Source organism: Mustela erminea, chromosome 19, assembly GCF_009829155.1.
Source record: "Mustela erminea isolate mMusErm1 chromosome 19, mMusErm1.Pri, whole genome shotgun sequence".
NCBI classification, from domain to species: domain Eukaryota; kingdom Metazoa; phylum Chordata; class Mammalia; order Carnivora; family Mustelidae; genus Mustela; species Mustela erminea.
The window spans coordinates 50,759,894-50,775,845 of NC_045632.1; the positions used below are offsets into that span (position 1 = coordinate 50,759,894).

General features: G+C 43.8%; 1 protein-coding gene across 1 annotated transcript in view; it reads right to left on the reverse strand.

Annotated features, from left to right (window-relative positions):
* The window catches only part of ADAMTS18 (ADAM metallopeptidase with thrombospondin type 1 motif 18), a 138,777-nt gene that overhangs the window by 37,509 nt on the left and 85,316 nt on the right, over positions 1 to 15,952 (reverse strand). Inside the window, exons 13-16 of the mRNA XM_032324210.1 lie at positions 9,964 to 10,136; positions 6,165 to 6,295; positions 5,263 to 5,386; positions 4,296 to 4,540 (exon numbers count right to left, since the gene is read on the reverse strand). Of these exons, the coding sequence (XP_032180101.1) occupies positions 4,296 to 4,540; positions 5,263 to 5,386; positions 6,165 to 6,295; positions 9,964 to 10,136 (673 nt within the window). The remainder of the gene's footprint in view (positions 1 to 4,295; positions 4,541 to 5,262; positions 5,387 to 6,164; positions 6,296 to 9,963; positions 10,137 to 15,952) is intronic.

Below are 15,952 nucleotides of genomic sequence, written 5' to 3' on the forward strand. Positions count from 1 at the left end.
GGATACAGATATATAGTTTCATTTTGGAAAATGTAAGTTATTGCTTATTGTGATTTCAAGTTTAAAAAATCACTGTGTTCTACTGAGTTTGGAAAGGTATGAATATGTGATAAAAACTGACCAGAAATTTGATGATGTCCCCCTGAGTGCAATAAAGAATAATTTAAATATTAAAGTCATTAACCTAAATTCTTTTAAAAGATAAAATAGACATAATACTAGGTTACTAGATTTGATTTTCTCTCTTTCCACTAACATAGTTGCAACTTTTGAATAAAACCATAACTCCTTTAAAAATACAAGCAAGGCATGTCCAATTAATCATACAAGTTTCCCTCTAGATTATTTTCAGACAGGTCACATTCCTAAGATATTAATTTAAGCTTTCTTTCCGTCTGTAAGTAGAATGAATCCATAAAACAAGATTCTGTATAACAATAGCTAGCAAATATGACCTTAATCCTTTGTGGCAAAACTACGGCCTTGTATTAATAGATATTATTATAGTTCTTATTCTATCCCTGTAATAGTAAGGAATTATTTAAAACAATACATATGTGGTTGGACCTAGGGAAGACTTTCCCTTTTTATAATTTTATTTAGAGTTAGCCAGTATTTCTCCTTATATTTTGACCTATTTTCAAGGAGGTGTCTGTCTTTGCAAGGAGACAGGTGACGGACCTGGCCAATTTTGGAGAACTCCATCACCAATTGAGGTCCTCCTTCCCTTTCTCAAAAAATAGCTCCATCAAGAAAAATTAAAGACCTGATAAACATGCCAAAGATTGTGGGTCAGGGCAACATAATATGGATGAATGAGATAAGCAGCTATGTTTAAATTAAGCAAAGCATAAACAAAAATTCTTAGCCCCAGGCTGGTACAATGTTCAGTGACAATGTGTCAATTATCTGGTTAATTTCATCACTGCAGACAATGCCAGGGGATATTATTTCAGTCCCAAAGATGAAAGCAAGAGGGAACTCTGTTATTCTGCTTTGCTTGTTCCTTTATTTCTTGTCTTACTCTTTGTTGTGGTTTCCTGCAGATAATATATGTTTAATGGCAAACCTTAAATTACAGGCAAAATTGTGAAAACCTACTCGAGAAGCTTTATGTTTATGAACAAGACTGGAGAGAGAAACAATGACCAAAAATGGTTGCTTGTCATGAAATAGTAAAACATGTCTTTCTCCCCGGGAATGATTTGCACTTTGTTCTGATCGCTGGCGGCAGGCGCCGTGAGGGGCATCTCACCCCACTTCCTGACTTTAGGTTCTTTTGCAGCCACAGACCTTGGATTGCGTACATTTGCTCATAGATGGATCAAAGGCCTCTTGGCAAAACTAATGAAGCGTTGTTGCTCTAAAACGAATACCTTGCAAGCTAAATACACCTCTTGAAAGAAAATACAACCTTCCTGCAGAGAAGGAAGAGATGTTTCCCGCTCAAATACTTGATAGAACAGAAAAAGAACATTAGAAAAAAAATAAAGTTTTGAAAAAATATCCAGAAATCTTGAATCAGAATTCCATTTCTGTGTGTTATGTTTAATGAAAGTTTAATTCCAGCGGCTCAACCCACTGCTGAGCTTCCAACCACCCTTAGTCCGAGGTTTTTTTTTTTTTTTTAAGATTTTATTAATTTATTTGAGAGAGAGAGAGAGAGAGAGAGAGAAACAGCATGAGCAGGGGGGAGGAGGCAGAGAGAGAGGAAGAAGCGGACTCCCTGCTGAGCAGGAAGTAGAAACCCAAGGAGGACCACAGATCATGACCTGAGGCAAAGGCAGACTCTTAACCTACTGAGCTCTCCTAGGACCCCTTTAGTCCAGTTTGATTTGGAGTTCCTGCTCTCATGTCTGAAATGGAAGAGTTGAGAGGATTGGAAGACTTTTCTCTAACTGTATGCAGCTTCTCTTCAAGTAAGTGGTGGGAGATCTCTGAGGGATGTCCCACCACACAGAGATGACAGGACCTAATATCTCAAGTGACAAAATAATAGGAATTTAAATGAATTAAGTCATGGTCACCATCTAGAACCAAGTGTGGCAAATTCAAGTAGCTACTGGGACCAAAAGTTCCCTGTTGTTAGGAGATGTCCAAATCTCTATTTTTGCAAGAAATCACCTGATATTAAAGCATCTACCCATTTTGTTTCAGTATTTCACAGATGTGGGAGCTGGATGTGGCTGGTAGTCATGAGTTTGCTAGCCATGGTACGAGGTTTCGATTTTTACCAGTTTGTTTATGTATTTATTTATTTTAAGCAGACTCTACACCCAGCATGGAGCCCAGTGCACGGCTTGAACTCATGACCCTGAGATCATGAGATCAAAACCTGAGCTGAGATCAAGAGTCAGATGCTTAACCAACTAAGCCACCCAGGCACCCCCTTGAGATCTAGACTTTAAAAAAATATGTATGTGAGAAGTTCAGAATGCAAAGTTCATGATGAGAATGGTTATACCATTATGTGACCAGTACTTCATAAGCACTGAACTTGTCTTCAAGTATCCTTATAATAACCCTAACACTTAGCTAGTATTGTCCACCCATTTTACAAATACGGACATGAAGGGACAATGATGTTAAGAATCCTAACCCGGTAACTTGTTTAATTTACATAGTTAAGAATCTGTCCTCTTGGGGCTCCTGGGTGGCTCAGTCAGTTAAGTGTCTGCCTTTGGCTCAGGTCATAATTCCAGGGTCCTGGGATGAAGCCCTGCCTTGGGCCCCCCACTCAGCGGGGAGCCTATTTCTCCCTCTGCCTCTGCCTGCCGCTCTGCCTACTTGTGTTCGCTCACTCTGTCAAGTAAATAAATAAAATCTTAAAAAAAAAAATAAATAAAAGATCGTTCCTCTTAACCATACTAGGTATACAATATCTGACTTAGAATCCAAAGTGACATGTTTTTTTTTCCCCAACGGTCTTCTACTTGTCTTTCTTAGTAAATGTTTAAAGGCAGTGTGTTAAATACTACTAGTTAAATTAAGCCAAAGTTTCCTTTATTTGAGAAGAGAGCGGCATGACTGGAGTGTAGACATCATGCTTATAGGTGGAGGGAGGGGTGCCGGGGTGGCTCAGTCGGGGCAACGTCTGACTCCTGATTTCAGCTCAGGTCCTGATCTCGGAACATGGAGTCTGCTTGAGACTCTCTCCCTCTCCCTCTGCCCCTCCCCCGCCTTCATACACTCACTCTCTAAAATAAATAAATAAATAAATACTCGTAGCTGGAAAACACTCGGACTCCAGCTCAGTTCTGCTTTTTCCCTAGCTGTGTGTTAGGCAAGCCTCTTCACTAATCTCCCACTTCACTGCTTATTTTTCTAGCGAGTCGACGAGGCAAGTTTTCTCTCCCAATTTCTAGGTCAGAAACTGAAACACAGGAAGATGATCTGGAGTGTCTGGTAACCTCGGCCCGGGCGAGCACGGCTCCCACACCACTGGCAGCAAACGGGACTGCCTCTGGGAGCAGCGATCGGCCCCACTTTGCGCACAGAAAATGCAACCTCAGAGACACCGACGCAGACAAGGAAAATGAACGTGAGATACTTGTCCTGCAGAGTCACCAGCAGACAACTGGCAGACCAGGACCCACTCATTTTTCTTCTCCTATCTCGAAGGAAACAACAACCCAACCCACACAAGGAAGGTGCTTTTCTCTGATTAAAACTTTCTTGGCAGGGGCACGTGGGTGGCTAAGTGGGTTAAAGCCTCTGCCTTTGGCTCAGGCCATGATATCAGGGTCCAGGGATCGAGCCCCACATCGGGCTCTCTGCTCCATGGGGAGCCTGCTTCCTCCTCTCTCTCTGCCTGCCTCTCTGCCTACTTGTGATCTCCCTGTCAAATAAATAAATACAATCTTTTAAAAAAAAAAAAACAACTTTCTTGACATTCAAGCAAGTGTTCTTTCTACTCTTATCATTCTACTGTCCCAGGCCAGGCGACCGGTGTGCTGAGTAACTCCAATGGGCTATCCGAATGGCAGACGTGGACAATATGGAATTACCTAAAAAGCATTCCTACTGCATTCCTTAGCATTCACGGCAGTCAAGGGCAAGGCTGAGTGGTGGGCATGTAGGTCTGAAAATCTGTGCATTCTCTGAGATCCACTGGCCTCCTGCCATCTTCCCCAGAATGGGGATCCTGTCTCTTCCTCTTTGCACTTTGCAACTTAGCTTATTAGGAAACAAATCTGAGCCAAAGGGAGAGGCATTCTCCAAGCTAGCTTGAAGTGGGGCCATCACTGTCAATGTAGCAGGAGGCACAGAGCGCTAAACAAACAGAAGGGGCTTACTTCAAAGACCAGCGTCTCGTTGGTGGGTCCTGGCGCATACAGGCGTTCTGGGTGGTTGAAGGTCCGCTGGTATTCAAACACAGTCCCAGCAAAGGGGAACTCTCCGGGCCAGTCGATGTTCCAGCCCCCCGTGAGGTAGTACTTCTGGCCCAGGCTTCTGACTGCAAGGTGACTGGAAGAGAGGTGCAGCTCCTGGACCTCAATGCTTCGGGCCCCCGCTGGGATGGTAACGACTGGATAATATGCTAAGCGGGAAGAACAGAACAGTGCTGTTTTCCATGATGCACACTGCAGAAGTGGGGCTGAAAATGTGCAGAGACACATTTTCAAAAGTGGACAGCGATGTCCACTTTTACAGAGCAGAGTTGCTGAATCATGAATGGACATTCATTCCTACTCTATGGAGTACAAATAAATAATTTTTTTTTCATTTTTCAGGAGGAAGGAACACCAGAAAGAAAGTGTGTGTGGACAAGAGGTACACACTTCTTCCTTCCAGAACAACCAAGGCCACGGAACTCAAGGACCCTTTTTATCTTTCATCTACTCAGAAGAAACTTAGCGCCATGACCTCAGTAGTGATACTCGGGCAACAGGGCTCCAGGTTTCATTTTACTCAAGATTCGTTTAGATCATTGCTTCAAACAGTCATCTGATGTTGTGAGTGGGGATCATGATTCACATCTTGAACCGTAAGTTTCAAAATCCGTTCTGTGTTTACCAAAGGCCTGTGGGACATTAGACACACGGCAAAGTAAAGGGCATTTGATCGACACATCTCAGAGTTGTGCGTGTTGATGGAACTCCTCACACTGAGAAACCACCCATCCTCCCTTGTTCCTGGGAGGTATCAAAGCCATTGTCCTGTGTGTGTCAGGGGAGCTGGGAAACAGTTCGGTCATGGCCAGTGTGACCGGAACTTGCTCAGTGGCAAAGCCACAGTGATGAAACCACAGGCATCTCTTACCGTTGGCTTTATGCTGATTGAGGTACAGGCCTTTGTAAAACTTGCAAGTCGAATTATCCCCTTTGCAAACACCACACGCATCCAAAACTGCTTTAGAGCCAAGTTCATGATCGCATCCCACTGGCTGTGACAAAAATAAAATAAAATAACAACAACAAAGTGGAAAAATCAGAAAAGCCAATGGCTACTAATAATCAAGAGATAACGGGGCTCTATCTTCAGAACATTAGAAAGATAGTACAGCTTTAGGGTTAAAAGCAGAGCCTCAAGTCTGGGGGTTCAAATCACTCCTCTGCCTTTACCAGATGCGGGACTAGGGCAGTTACAGAACGCACCGAAAGTTTGCTGGGACTCTTCATCGGGAAAACTGGAGCCCCAAGTCACTGCTGCTACTAATGGCAGGCGAGCTGATTTGGGCCAGCTCTCCTGCTGAAACATAAAATGCTGAGCCCCCCACATAATCCCTCACCCTCACCACACACACAATGGAATTAAAAGGAAGACCAATTGGCAGGAAATAGTAGTCCTATGTCAAAACACGTCTGTGAGGGTCTGACCACACAGGGAACACACTTAGCAAACACGCAATGGAAGTTTACTGCTTTCCTTTACATTCTTATTTAATTTTTGCAACAACCGCGTGGAGTAAATATGTCAGCCTCTCCACTGCATACTTGTGGAGACGGGGGAAGAGGAGCTAAGGATGTCAGATGGTCCTGCAGAGCGACAGTGGGGACGTTAGAGCCAGTCTACACATCCAGTTTGCAGACACTGGTCTTTTCCCCTAAGCTGCCTTTTCTCCAGACACAGAATCTCTTGTGCCACTTCTCACGGTACACGTTTGGTAGGAGGAAATGCAAGCGTGACGACACACACAGCCCAGAAAACAAAGGTCCTCTTACTTCACAAATCCCATCGATACAAACGTCGTGTTTGTTTGGGGAGCAAGGAGTTCCGTCTTTCACCTTGCCCGACATCGCAAAAAAGAATTCGAAGTTCTCCGCCTTGCAGTACAGTTTACATCGATCTGCCTCTAGAAGCAAAGAGATCAAGACAGGACGTGATCAGGAGGAGATCACAGGGCAATGACATGATGGCCAGAAGGATGAATTAAATTTCTTTAGAAAGCGATCATGACTAAAATGGGAAATGTTACTAGTTTTGTATGTGGGTGTGGGTGTGCATGTACAAATGTACATATATGTGCTTTTAAAAGCAGGAATCTTGTTTGCTATTTAGATAAAACTGTTTCGACACACAAAAATTGTATTTTTCTAACCCTTCGTAATAGCCACAATACACATAATTGGTGGGTTATACAGCTACTCTCCTTCATTAGCAAATATTTCAGGCTTCAAAGGACTTATGGTCTGCTGTTGACAGTATGTAAAGGAAGAAGTGTTTCCATGTTCCAATAAAACTTTATTTTTAAACAAACAAAAAAAAAAACGGTCAGATTTGGCCCACAAGTGATAATTTGTTGACCGTGATTAGGGACATGGATTACTTCAAAATCTATTCAGGCAGTTAAGAGAAAAAATTTTAGGTACTTTGGGGGGAAAAGGGGCCATATGGTTTATGTTTATAAAACATACAGAGAATAATCCTATCATGAAAAGGAAGAAGACCCAAATAAACTAAACCTAAAGGCTAAAAAATGTAACTTTTATTGACCATAAATTCCCTGAGAAGTTTCTGGTATCACAGGCAAAAAGAAAAAAAAAATGCAGTATTTCTACAGAGCGCTTGTATCAGAAAGGAGTTATGCCAATTCCCCAAATACAAAGCGTTCTTCTTGGCCAGCAGCTCCAGAGGACATTTCTCCCAAGAGACCGCGTGTGGGCGACACCACACAACAGCCCTGATAACATTTGTACAACGAACGTGTGAACAGTCTGCAAACCACTGGGCTCATAAAACCTCTCGATAAAAGACAAAGTCAAAACTTAAATGTGAAAGTAGTTAGATTATCGTGATCCAAATATACAGATGGGTCGATGGAGTGAAAGTTTTACCTTTACCTAGAAATCTCTTTGAGTAGCTTTATTCAACACCTCGTAATTTTTGCATCAGACGTTACGGAAGACGTTATCGATGGCCTTTCTTTTTCTCTGTCATGCCCAGGAATGCACAAGCTCTAAGAAGTTCAGTTTTACCCACAGAGGCTCTGGGGCAAGTTTCTCAACTGGTCTACTGGAAACACAAACACCTCTCTACTGTAAGACAAAGACTGTCTAATTTATAAACGGTCTTCCCTCATTCTTCCCAACCTGCATGAACGCCACCGGACCTTCAAGCCATGGTCAATGTTTCCCGATCCTGAGTTCGTATCAGAAGGAGAAGAGGGAGAAACCAAAGGCCTTAATTTTTCTGTCTCCCTGGGCTGGGTCTCTTTTCCTTGGTGTCGTTGCCCCCGCATCTAGCAGAACGGCTCCTATGGGAGAAGTGCTCAGTAAACAGCCACTGAGCAACTGAATGCAGTGACACGCTCCCTACTCAGTCGGGCTGCCACTAAATTAGTGAGACACTTTTGAAACCAAAAAATAGTTCACATGTTACAAAATGTATGTGCTTCACTGTCTTGTGTCGTGAACACAGAACCTATTTAAAGGGTTTGTTTGGGGTTTGTTTAAAGCGTTTGTTAACAAAAAACACATAGTGTAAACACAGCATTTGAACGAAAGACACAATGAATGTGGGAAAGCCCCAGGGAGACCCAAGAAAACAGAGCAGGGAGCAGAAGGGGACGTGAGAAGGAAGGACAGCAGGGTCTGGGGGAAAGAGCCATGCATCCGTAAGAATCACGGAATGACGGGAGGGTTCTACCAAGGGACAAGACATCTTCAAATGCTGGAAATGAAAGCAACTGCAGGTGTTCTAGCTAATGGTCCCCGGGCACCTGTTTGTGCAGTGCCCTGCATGGATCAGCGCACGGTTCCTGATAGAATGCCTCCAGTGATGGAGAGCCGGCCACTCAGAGACGGGAAACACCTCCATGAGGGACAGTTGGTGCTTATTTATGCATTCATTCGTTCTGAAAATTACAAATACGTGCCAAGGGCTGTTCTCAGATGCCGGAGGCCCAAGCATGCTCAAAACGGACGAAGGCTTTATCCCGTGGAACATGAATTCTCCTGGGGACGGAGATACTGAATAGCGACGATGGGATGTAAACTCAGGCATGCATAAGAGCTACGAAGAATAGAGCAGTTTAGGAACGGGAGGATTACCCGAAGGAAGGATATTCTGGGCAAACTAGCAAGGGAGGCTTCCCTGAGGAGGTGCCATGGTGGGGAAGGTCTTAGCCCTTGAACTAACCCTGTCTGTCCTCTGAAGTGATTTCCAATTACTCTAAATCCTTCTCTAGTTACTACCTCTGGATTTTTGCAGGTACCGGGTTTCTTCTCTCTTTTTCTTGGCAAGTTTCCATATTAGTCTACTGAAGAATTGTTTTTTGAAATGCATGTCTTCCCAGCTTTGTCACTGAGGTCCGAGAGAAATGACAGACAAGCTAAGTGCACAAGCACACGTTTGTTCCATCAAGCAAGAAAGAGGCGTACCATGAAGTATTGCTTTAAAAAATGGCTGAAAACTCCTAAATAAACCCTGTACATATTATCTCTCAGTGCAACTCGAAACACTGGAAATAACAAGAAAGGGCTGAGTTTCTACTTGAAGAAAGACGCACCTAAAAGTAGACACTTATAGACTGCTCACTGTGGTTGCAGAATTTTCATGTTTGTCCCTCTCGTGCTTTCAGAGGCCACTGATGACCCAGAACCACACAGTGCTCCTGTGACAGCTGGGCTGGTCCTGGGCAGAGCCGCACTATCATCCCCCTTGTTAGGGCTCTAACTCCACTGGCTTCTCTATGGTGATCGACAACATGGGTTCATTTTGAGATTTTTGCCCAGCGATGGCCCTAGTCTTATCTCCCACGAACTGCCACTACATTCCATGTCTTCCCATCCGACCCGTGTCCCCTAGGGGCTCCTACCTATCCTTTCTCAAGCGAGGAAGGCTGAGTTTTGGTAAAGCAAGGGAATGGCAATAATAGGAGGCAAACAACCAGAACAGTGACAGCTTTATCTGCAAAGGTAATGGGAAGCACATTAAATGTGTACATTGCAGCTAAAATAAATGCTTTGATACTTCCATAAAACAAAAACAATTCAATTTAAAAGGTAAAATACAAGTCACAACTTTAAGTAATAATAAGCACTAGGAACCCAGTATGGAGACATTTTTAAATTCTTGGCTGTGTGTGTGTACAGGGTACTGCAAACAGGCCTTCTGTGCGGGCAATCATCTACTTGTCAATTGCTGAATATGGCTTCTCTATGGGGCATATATGGTTTCATGGGTTTTTGGTCTGGACAACTCATACCAATTACAATTAACATCCCTGGGAGACTTAATTGCCGGAATGTCAAAGGTAAGTTTAGAAACATAAGTACATTCCAAACACATGAACCCTTTGGCTTACAGATGTGGGGGAAAAGGGGTGTCTTGTGAAAAAAAAAAAAAGTGTGGAAAAATAAACAAAACCTATGGAAGTGAATGAAAAACTGGGTCAGGACGGGTCTAGGGGACGACTTCAACATCAAAACTCTTTTATGTAGGCAGCAATTTCCCCGTGTGTTCATCCACATTACTGTCCCCAGAGAGCCCTATTTGTTGGAGGTACAGAGACCAAATTACCTTCCACTTTGGTATAGGGTTTCCACTGGTAGAACCATCCACGGAAAGGTTTGCTGTTGTACTCTGCACACTGCTGGGCTCGGAAATCCAAGCTATTTTCATTACAAGGGTTAATATTGCACAGCTGATACATACGGCTAGAACCTGGACAGAACTTGCCACCATACTGAGGCCTAAAAATAAAATGAAAGGGCTTTAATGCAAGCAAACGTGGGCTATGGTCACAAAAAATAACGTAAGGAGGGACAGTCAAGGCGACCGTTGTCAGAAGGCGTGCAGCGTATACAGTCTAGTACAGGAAAGGAAATAATGGACGACACGATGTGCCGTGTCCTGCCTTGTATCCATGGCAGAACCCGTCCATCAGGGACCCGCTCTTTCTTTTCCCGATACAGCTCTTAGGGAGGCATTACCACTATTCAGCAACCGGAACTGGCATATTAGAGAAAACCGATTTGTCAGCTCCGATGCCAGTTTTACATTCTGGCAATTTCCTTAAAGAACGATGAAAGCGCACTCTTGACACTCCTTGTGTTACCTGTGTTAGGGAAATTTATAAATGCACCCGAGTGTCCTCACTGATGTAGACAGATGTGTGTCTGCGCGCTACACACACGAACACACACACAACCCAACTGGTATCACAGTCTTCAAATGTGGACCCGACCTACTCCCCAGCTTTCCTCCCATTTCTGAACACCCCCAGCTTCCTCCAGGGTGCTGTCCGCCTGCTGCCACGCAGAAGGTCAGGGCACTGAAATGAAAGAGCCAGAAGCCCCATCTGCCATGTCCTCCTATCCGGCTCTGCCTGTCACCGAGCCCACGCTCTGACTACTGGCTGACTATTGTATATTTCGCCCTGGTCGATCCTCAACTGTGAACAGAAATTCCCATGTTTTCATCTGCATAATCACTTTTTAACTTTGTAGGTGGCCTATTCCTCTCCTGCCAAGCACAATGGGAAACGGATTTCCAGAATAGGGAATCCCAGTAGAACATAAATAATTATGATCTAATGGCCGGCTCTTTAAGCTCTTGGTAGGTAGACTGCAAAAACCAGAAAGCAATCTAAAGGAAAAAGGAGCATAAACCAAACTGAGAATGACCAGTAACAGCTTATCCAGCTTCTTCCAGGCACAAAGCAATTGCTTTTTTTTTGTGCTTTTCTCCAAAGGCTAAAACCCAACTATGGATCATCTCATAGAAAAGCTCAGTGCAAACATGTAACATGAAAGAAGGCTCCAGGTTAATAAATTTGTGTGATTAAAATTCCTTGTCTCTTTAGGAAGCACAAGAATGCTATAAAACACCCCTGGATTTGCTTCAACCTATTTTATCAAATCCTCGTGCAACTGCTTGCTGAGATGGATTCAACAGAAACGGGAAGCGTCACGCCGCCAGAGCGAGATTTTTTTGCTATTTCAAAACACTCTGGAGCGACTACTTAAACATTCAGCAGCCATTGTGCTACATCAAATCCCCGAAGACATCTTAAATCATTATCTGAAAAGCACTTAGAAAAACCTTAAAGGGCCCTACCATAGCTTTACTATTCCTGGTCATCTTTACAAAGCGTATTTAAAACTTTTCTTAGTTTAAGGCATTCTGTCTGCGATTTTATAAATAATCTTCATTTAGACTCCTCAGTTTCGAGAAAGCAAAAGAGGACGACATGGGTTACTTTCCCAACTCAGAAACCGTAACACAGAGATCTCAAAACCTCCACAGCACCCTTTCATTTTGTAGATGGGTGAGCAAGCTAGCAAGAGACAGGGCACAGCGAAGCCCCTCTACCTTCGACTCCCCAGGATCCTTTCCCTGCCCCACTCCACCTGCATTTAGCTGAGTTAGGCAGCAGAGGCCGACAGGGGAGAGGAAGCCGGTCAGGCACGATGGTGAGGGAGTTGGCCTTCTATAATGAGACCGATCTGGATTTAAATACTCGCTGCCTCTTCCCAGCTTATCTTTAGGAAATTTTATTTAACCTCCTAACCTGTAAAATGGGGGCAGATATGATGATTAACTGAGATAATGTTTGTAAAGATTTCACAGCTGAGAAAGTACAGAAGCAGTCCAGAGGCCATCAGTAGATGAGTGGATAAAGGGGTGGGGTATATATACAATGGAATATTACTCAGCCATCAGAAAGGATGAAACCTTGCATTTGCAATGATGTGGACGGAGCTAGAGGGTATTGTGCTAAAGGAAATGAGTCAGAGAAATGCGGAGAAATATGATCTCACTCATATGTGGAATGTAAGAAATAAAACAAATGATCATAGGGGAAAAAAGAGAGAGAGATGAACCAAGAACAGACTCTTAACTCTAGAGAACAAACTGATGATTACCAGCGGGGAGGTGGGTAGGGGGAAGTGGGTAATAGGTGATGGGGATTAAAGACTACACTGATCATCATGAGAAAAAAATAAAATAAAATGACAAAAACAAAGGTCACAAAATAAATGAGATACAATCTTCAAAAAAAATTCAGGGCTGAACCTAGGGCAGAGTTAGCACAAATCAATCATAACTTTAAAGTGCTTTCTGGTTCTAATGACTAGCAAGAATTTGTACTTTTCCTTCAAATCCTCAAAAACACGTACTTTTTTCTGCAGCTGTAAACAGGAGTGTTAGGATAAGTTGACAGAAAATTCTACCATGACATTCTTTGGTGCAACAAGATTAAAAACAAAAATATAAACAGTCAGAAAACAGATGTCTGGGAATATGATTTTATCCTTATATGAGAACGATATAAAGGATATTCATTTTTACTTCTGCATAATTTATCACGTCCTGGCTACAAATGGTTACAGTATTGGCTGGCTGATCAACAGAACCAGACAGCCAGACAGACAGATGGACTCACTCCTGGGTCCCTCCAGACTTTCTTAATAAGAATATATGATAAGAGGATCCAGAAATCAGTGTTTTTTTAAAGCACACTTGGTGATTTTGATAACCACCTGAGCCTGGAAATCACTGGCTGAAAAATGGGCTGGAGATTTAATTCAATTATTTTTCCATAGCTAAAAAATAGCATTATTTTTTTTTCTCAAATAGACTTGCATTTTAGGAAAGTTCTAGAATGCCTTTGCATGTTTCGTTTTCACTTTAATTTTTGCAATTAATTTTCTGGAACAGACTTTATAGAAATTCTACCAGGCTCCTTCAGACTGTGATAACTGACCCTCTCTGCCTGCCCTGGTTACTCACTCATCAGATAACTGGACTGGACAACAGGCTGGAACTCCTGCGTCTGTTCTAGGTAGACTGGGAAATGTTTCCAGGTCCCTGAGGCATATAGTAGGGCTCAGGAGAAAATGGAGCTTCCACCCATTAAAAATTATGTCCACCTCAGGGCTGCTGGGTGGCTCAGTTGGTTAAGCGTCCGACTACAGGGTTCAGCTCAGATCATGATCTCAGGGTTGCGAGTTCGAGCCCCATGGGAGGCTCTGTGCTGAGCCCGGAGCCTGCTTCAGACGCTCTCCCTCTCGACCTGCCCCTCCTCCCACTCGCAGGCTCACTCGCTCTCCCTCCCTCTAAATCAATCAATCAATAAAAACAAAAATGTCCACACCAGACATGGGAAAAAAGAAGCGCCATGTGTGTGTGGTACCAGTCATTCCAGAACCAGGGAACCTTTAATCCCTTTGGAAGCCGAAAAGCTGGGTAAGTCCACGAATCAGCCTGGAGGAGTTCACTTTTAGGAAACAACACATGTTCTGGGAAAATCAGCATTAATGTGAAATAAAAGGCCCTCCTGCTTCTCACGTGAGAAAATGAAGCTGGTTGGGTGAAGTGATGTGAACAGACCGAATGTTTCAACTGAAGCAAAGAAGAAATCAGTAAGTTAAAATGGAGGGTGGGGGGAAAACCCCTCAGTTTTCCTACAACAAAGTGAAATAAGAGCAGAGAACAACTAATTCAATTGCCTGGGGGCGGCTGCTCATGTTCTTGTTTTATTTGTGAGGCATAATTAAAGTAAACAGTGTCTGAGGAGCCTCACGCTTGTTGAAATGATAAAACGGCACCAAATGGAACTACACTGGTGATTCTTTTATGAGGCATTTCTAAAATTACAGTACAATATTCCCGTGAACAATGCCCTATTACAATGAGAGTGCTCGGCCCCACAGATATGAGAGAGGTTTTAATTTAAATCCCAGGGGTGTCATTCACGCACTTTACCAGCACAGCTATTAAATTAGGTAATCTATTTCTTTCTTGGGAAAATACGGAGCTGTAAAATGTTGTGAGGTATGAAAACCAGATCCGTGAAATAGGCTGAAAAAAAATGAAAAGTAATATAATGATTTTAAGAATCTTATCCAAGATATGGGCTACATTCAAAGTACGAGGAGGGTGGTTTTAATAATCTGGGATAAGCTGGAAATGCATCACAAGCCTGTCTACCATACACCTAGTTACTCTCTCTGAACTTGCCCCCGACAGGACATCAGATAGTCTCTGGACATTTCTGGTTATCATGGGGCTGTCGGGGAGGAAGTGTCATCCCACAGGCATCTAGTGGGGAGAGGTCGGGGCTGCTGTGTCCTGGACAAACCCCGTAACAAAAATTTTCCAACCCAAAATGTCAATAGTGTCAAAGCTGAAAAATACCGTTAGCCTGCTCTAGCCCTAAGAGCACCTAGTAAACCACGGCCCAAGTGTCTTCTGACCCTCTCCTCTTTTGGAACCAGCTGGCCTTCCAGATTCAGCTCAGGCTGCTGACTTCGATGAAATGCCAGGTCTCCTTTAAATTTTCCTCTTGCTCCCGTTTCATTATTTTAATTCTGAATCTAACAAACATTCATATGATGCTTGTAACAGGCCAGGCACTCTGCAGAAGCGCTTTGCGAATATCAACCCAGCTGGCGGGGGCACTCTCCTTATCCCCTTTAACCAGTGAGGAACCTAGAGCAGGGAGGAAAGGTGCGTATGGCCACACAGCTGGAGGGAGGCAGGGCCAGGAGGCAAACCTGGGGTTCTGGGATTAGGAAGCCGTGTTTTTGCCCCTTGCACTAAGCCACCCCTCAAACAGTGCCACGAAGTGAAATCTTCATCTTCCGAGGACCCCTTGAACTCTTTTCTCTCTACCACATTCTCCAAAGTCCACTTTCATCAGTAACGCCTCCCTCCCTGCTCCCCTCGCTTTCGAGGACCCATCCTCTGCTACCCTGTACTCCCCCTGGAGTTTAGGATGACAGTAATGAAAGCCACACAGACCCCAGATCCTTTTCCTGACTGCCCACTGGATGCTCTCTGGAAGGGGGTGTCCTACAGACCCACTTCTAATCCCTCCCAAACCTTCAGAGGAGGCATTACTATCTCGACCTCACACTCGGACTCGAGCTCAGAGTTCAAGTGGATTTCACGAAGTCGCATAGTCAACAGGCGGCAGACCCAGGATTTGCAGTCCGATCTCACTCTCAACCCTGGGCTCGCTCTACTCCCCTGTGACCATCGGGAAGTGTACGTCTCCCACGGGTTGCACATGGGGACGAGACCAGAGAAAAGGAACCTAAAACCACCTCCGTTTTCAAAGAAGACACAGAGTGGTTCAAAATCCCGGGACACCCCGGGGCCCGAGTGGGCCCGCAGGCGACTGCAGGCCAATCTCCATTGGCAGATGTTGTGATTGGTCCCTGCTGTGTTCTGCTTAAAGAAAACGGAATTTGTTGTCAATATCTTCACAGTCAGGGAATTTCACACACACTTTTTTTTTTTTTTTTTTTTTAAGGATTTCTGGTTTCTCTTGAAAAGTCAGGCAGATCTGTCAACACGTGTTGACGTACATTCCTGCAAGGCAAAAATTAGCATACTTTCTCCAGTTCATCAGACAACACACACACACACACACACACACACACACACACATACACACGCACATTCCACTGGCCAAGCTTCTCTCTCAACAACACAGGCATTTGATCGTGTGACCACGTGGCTTGAATTTAGACTCAGAAGGGAGCTCAGACTATCATTT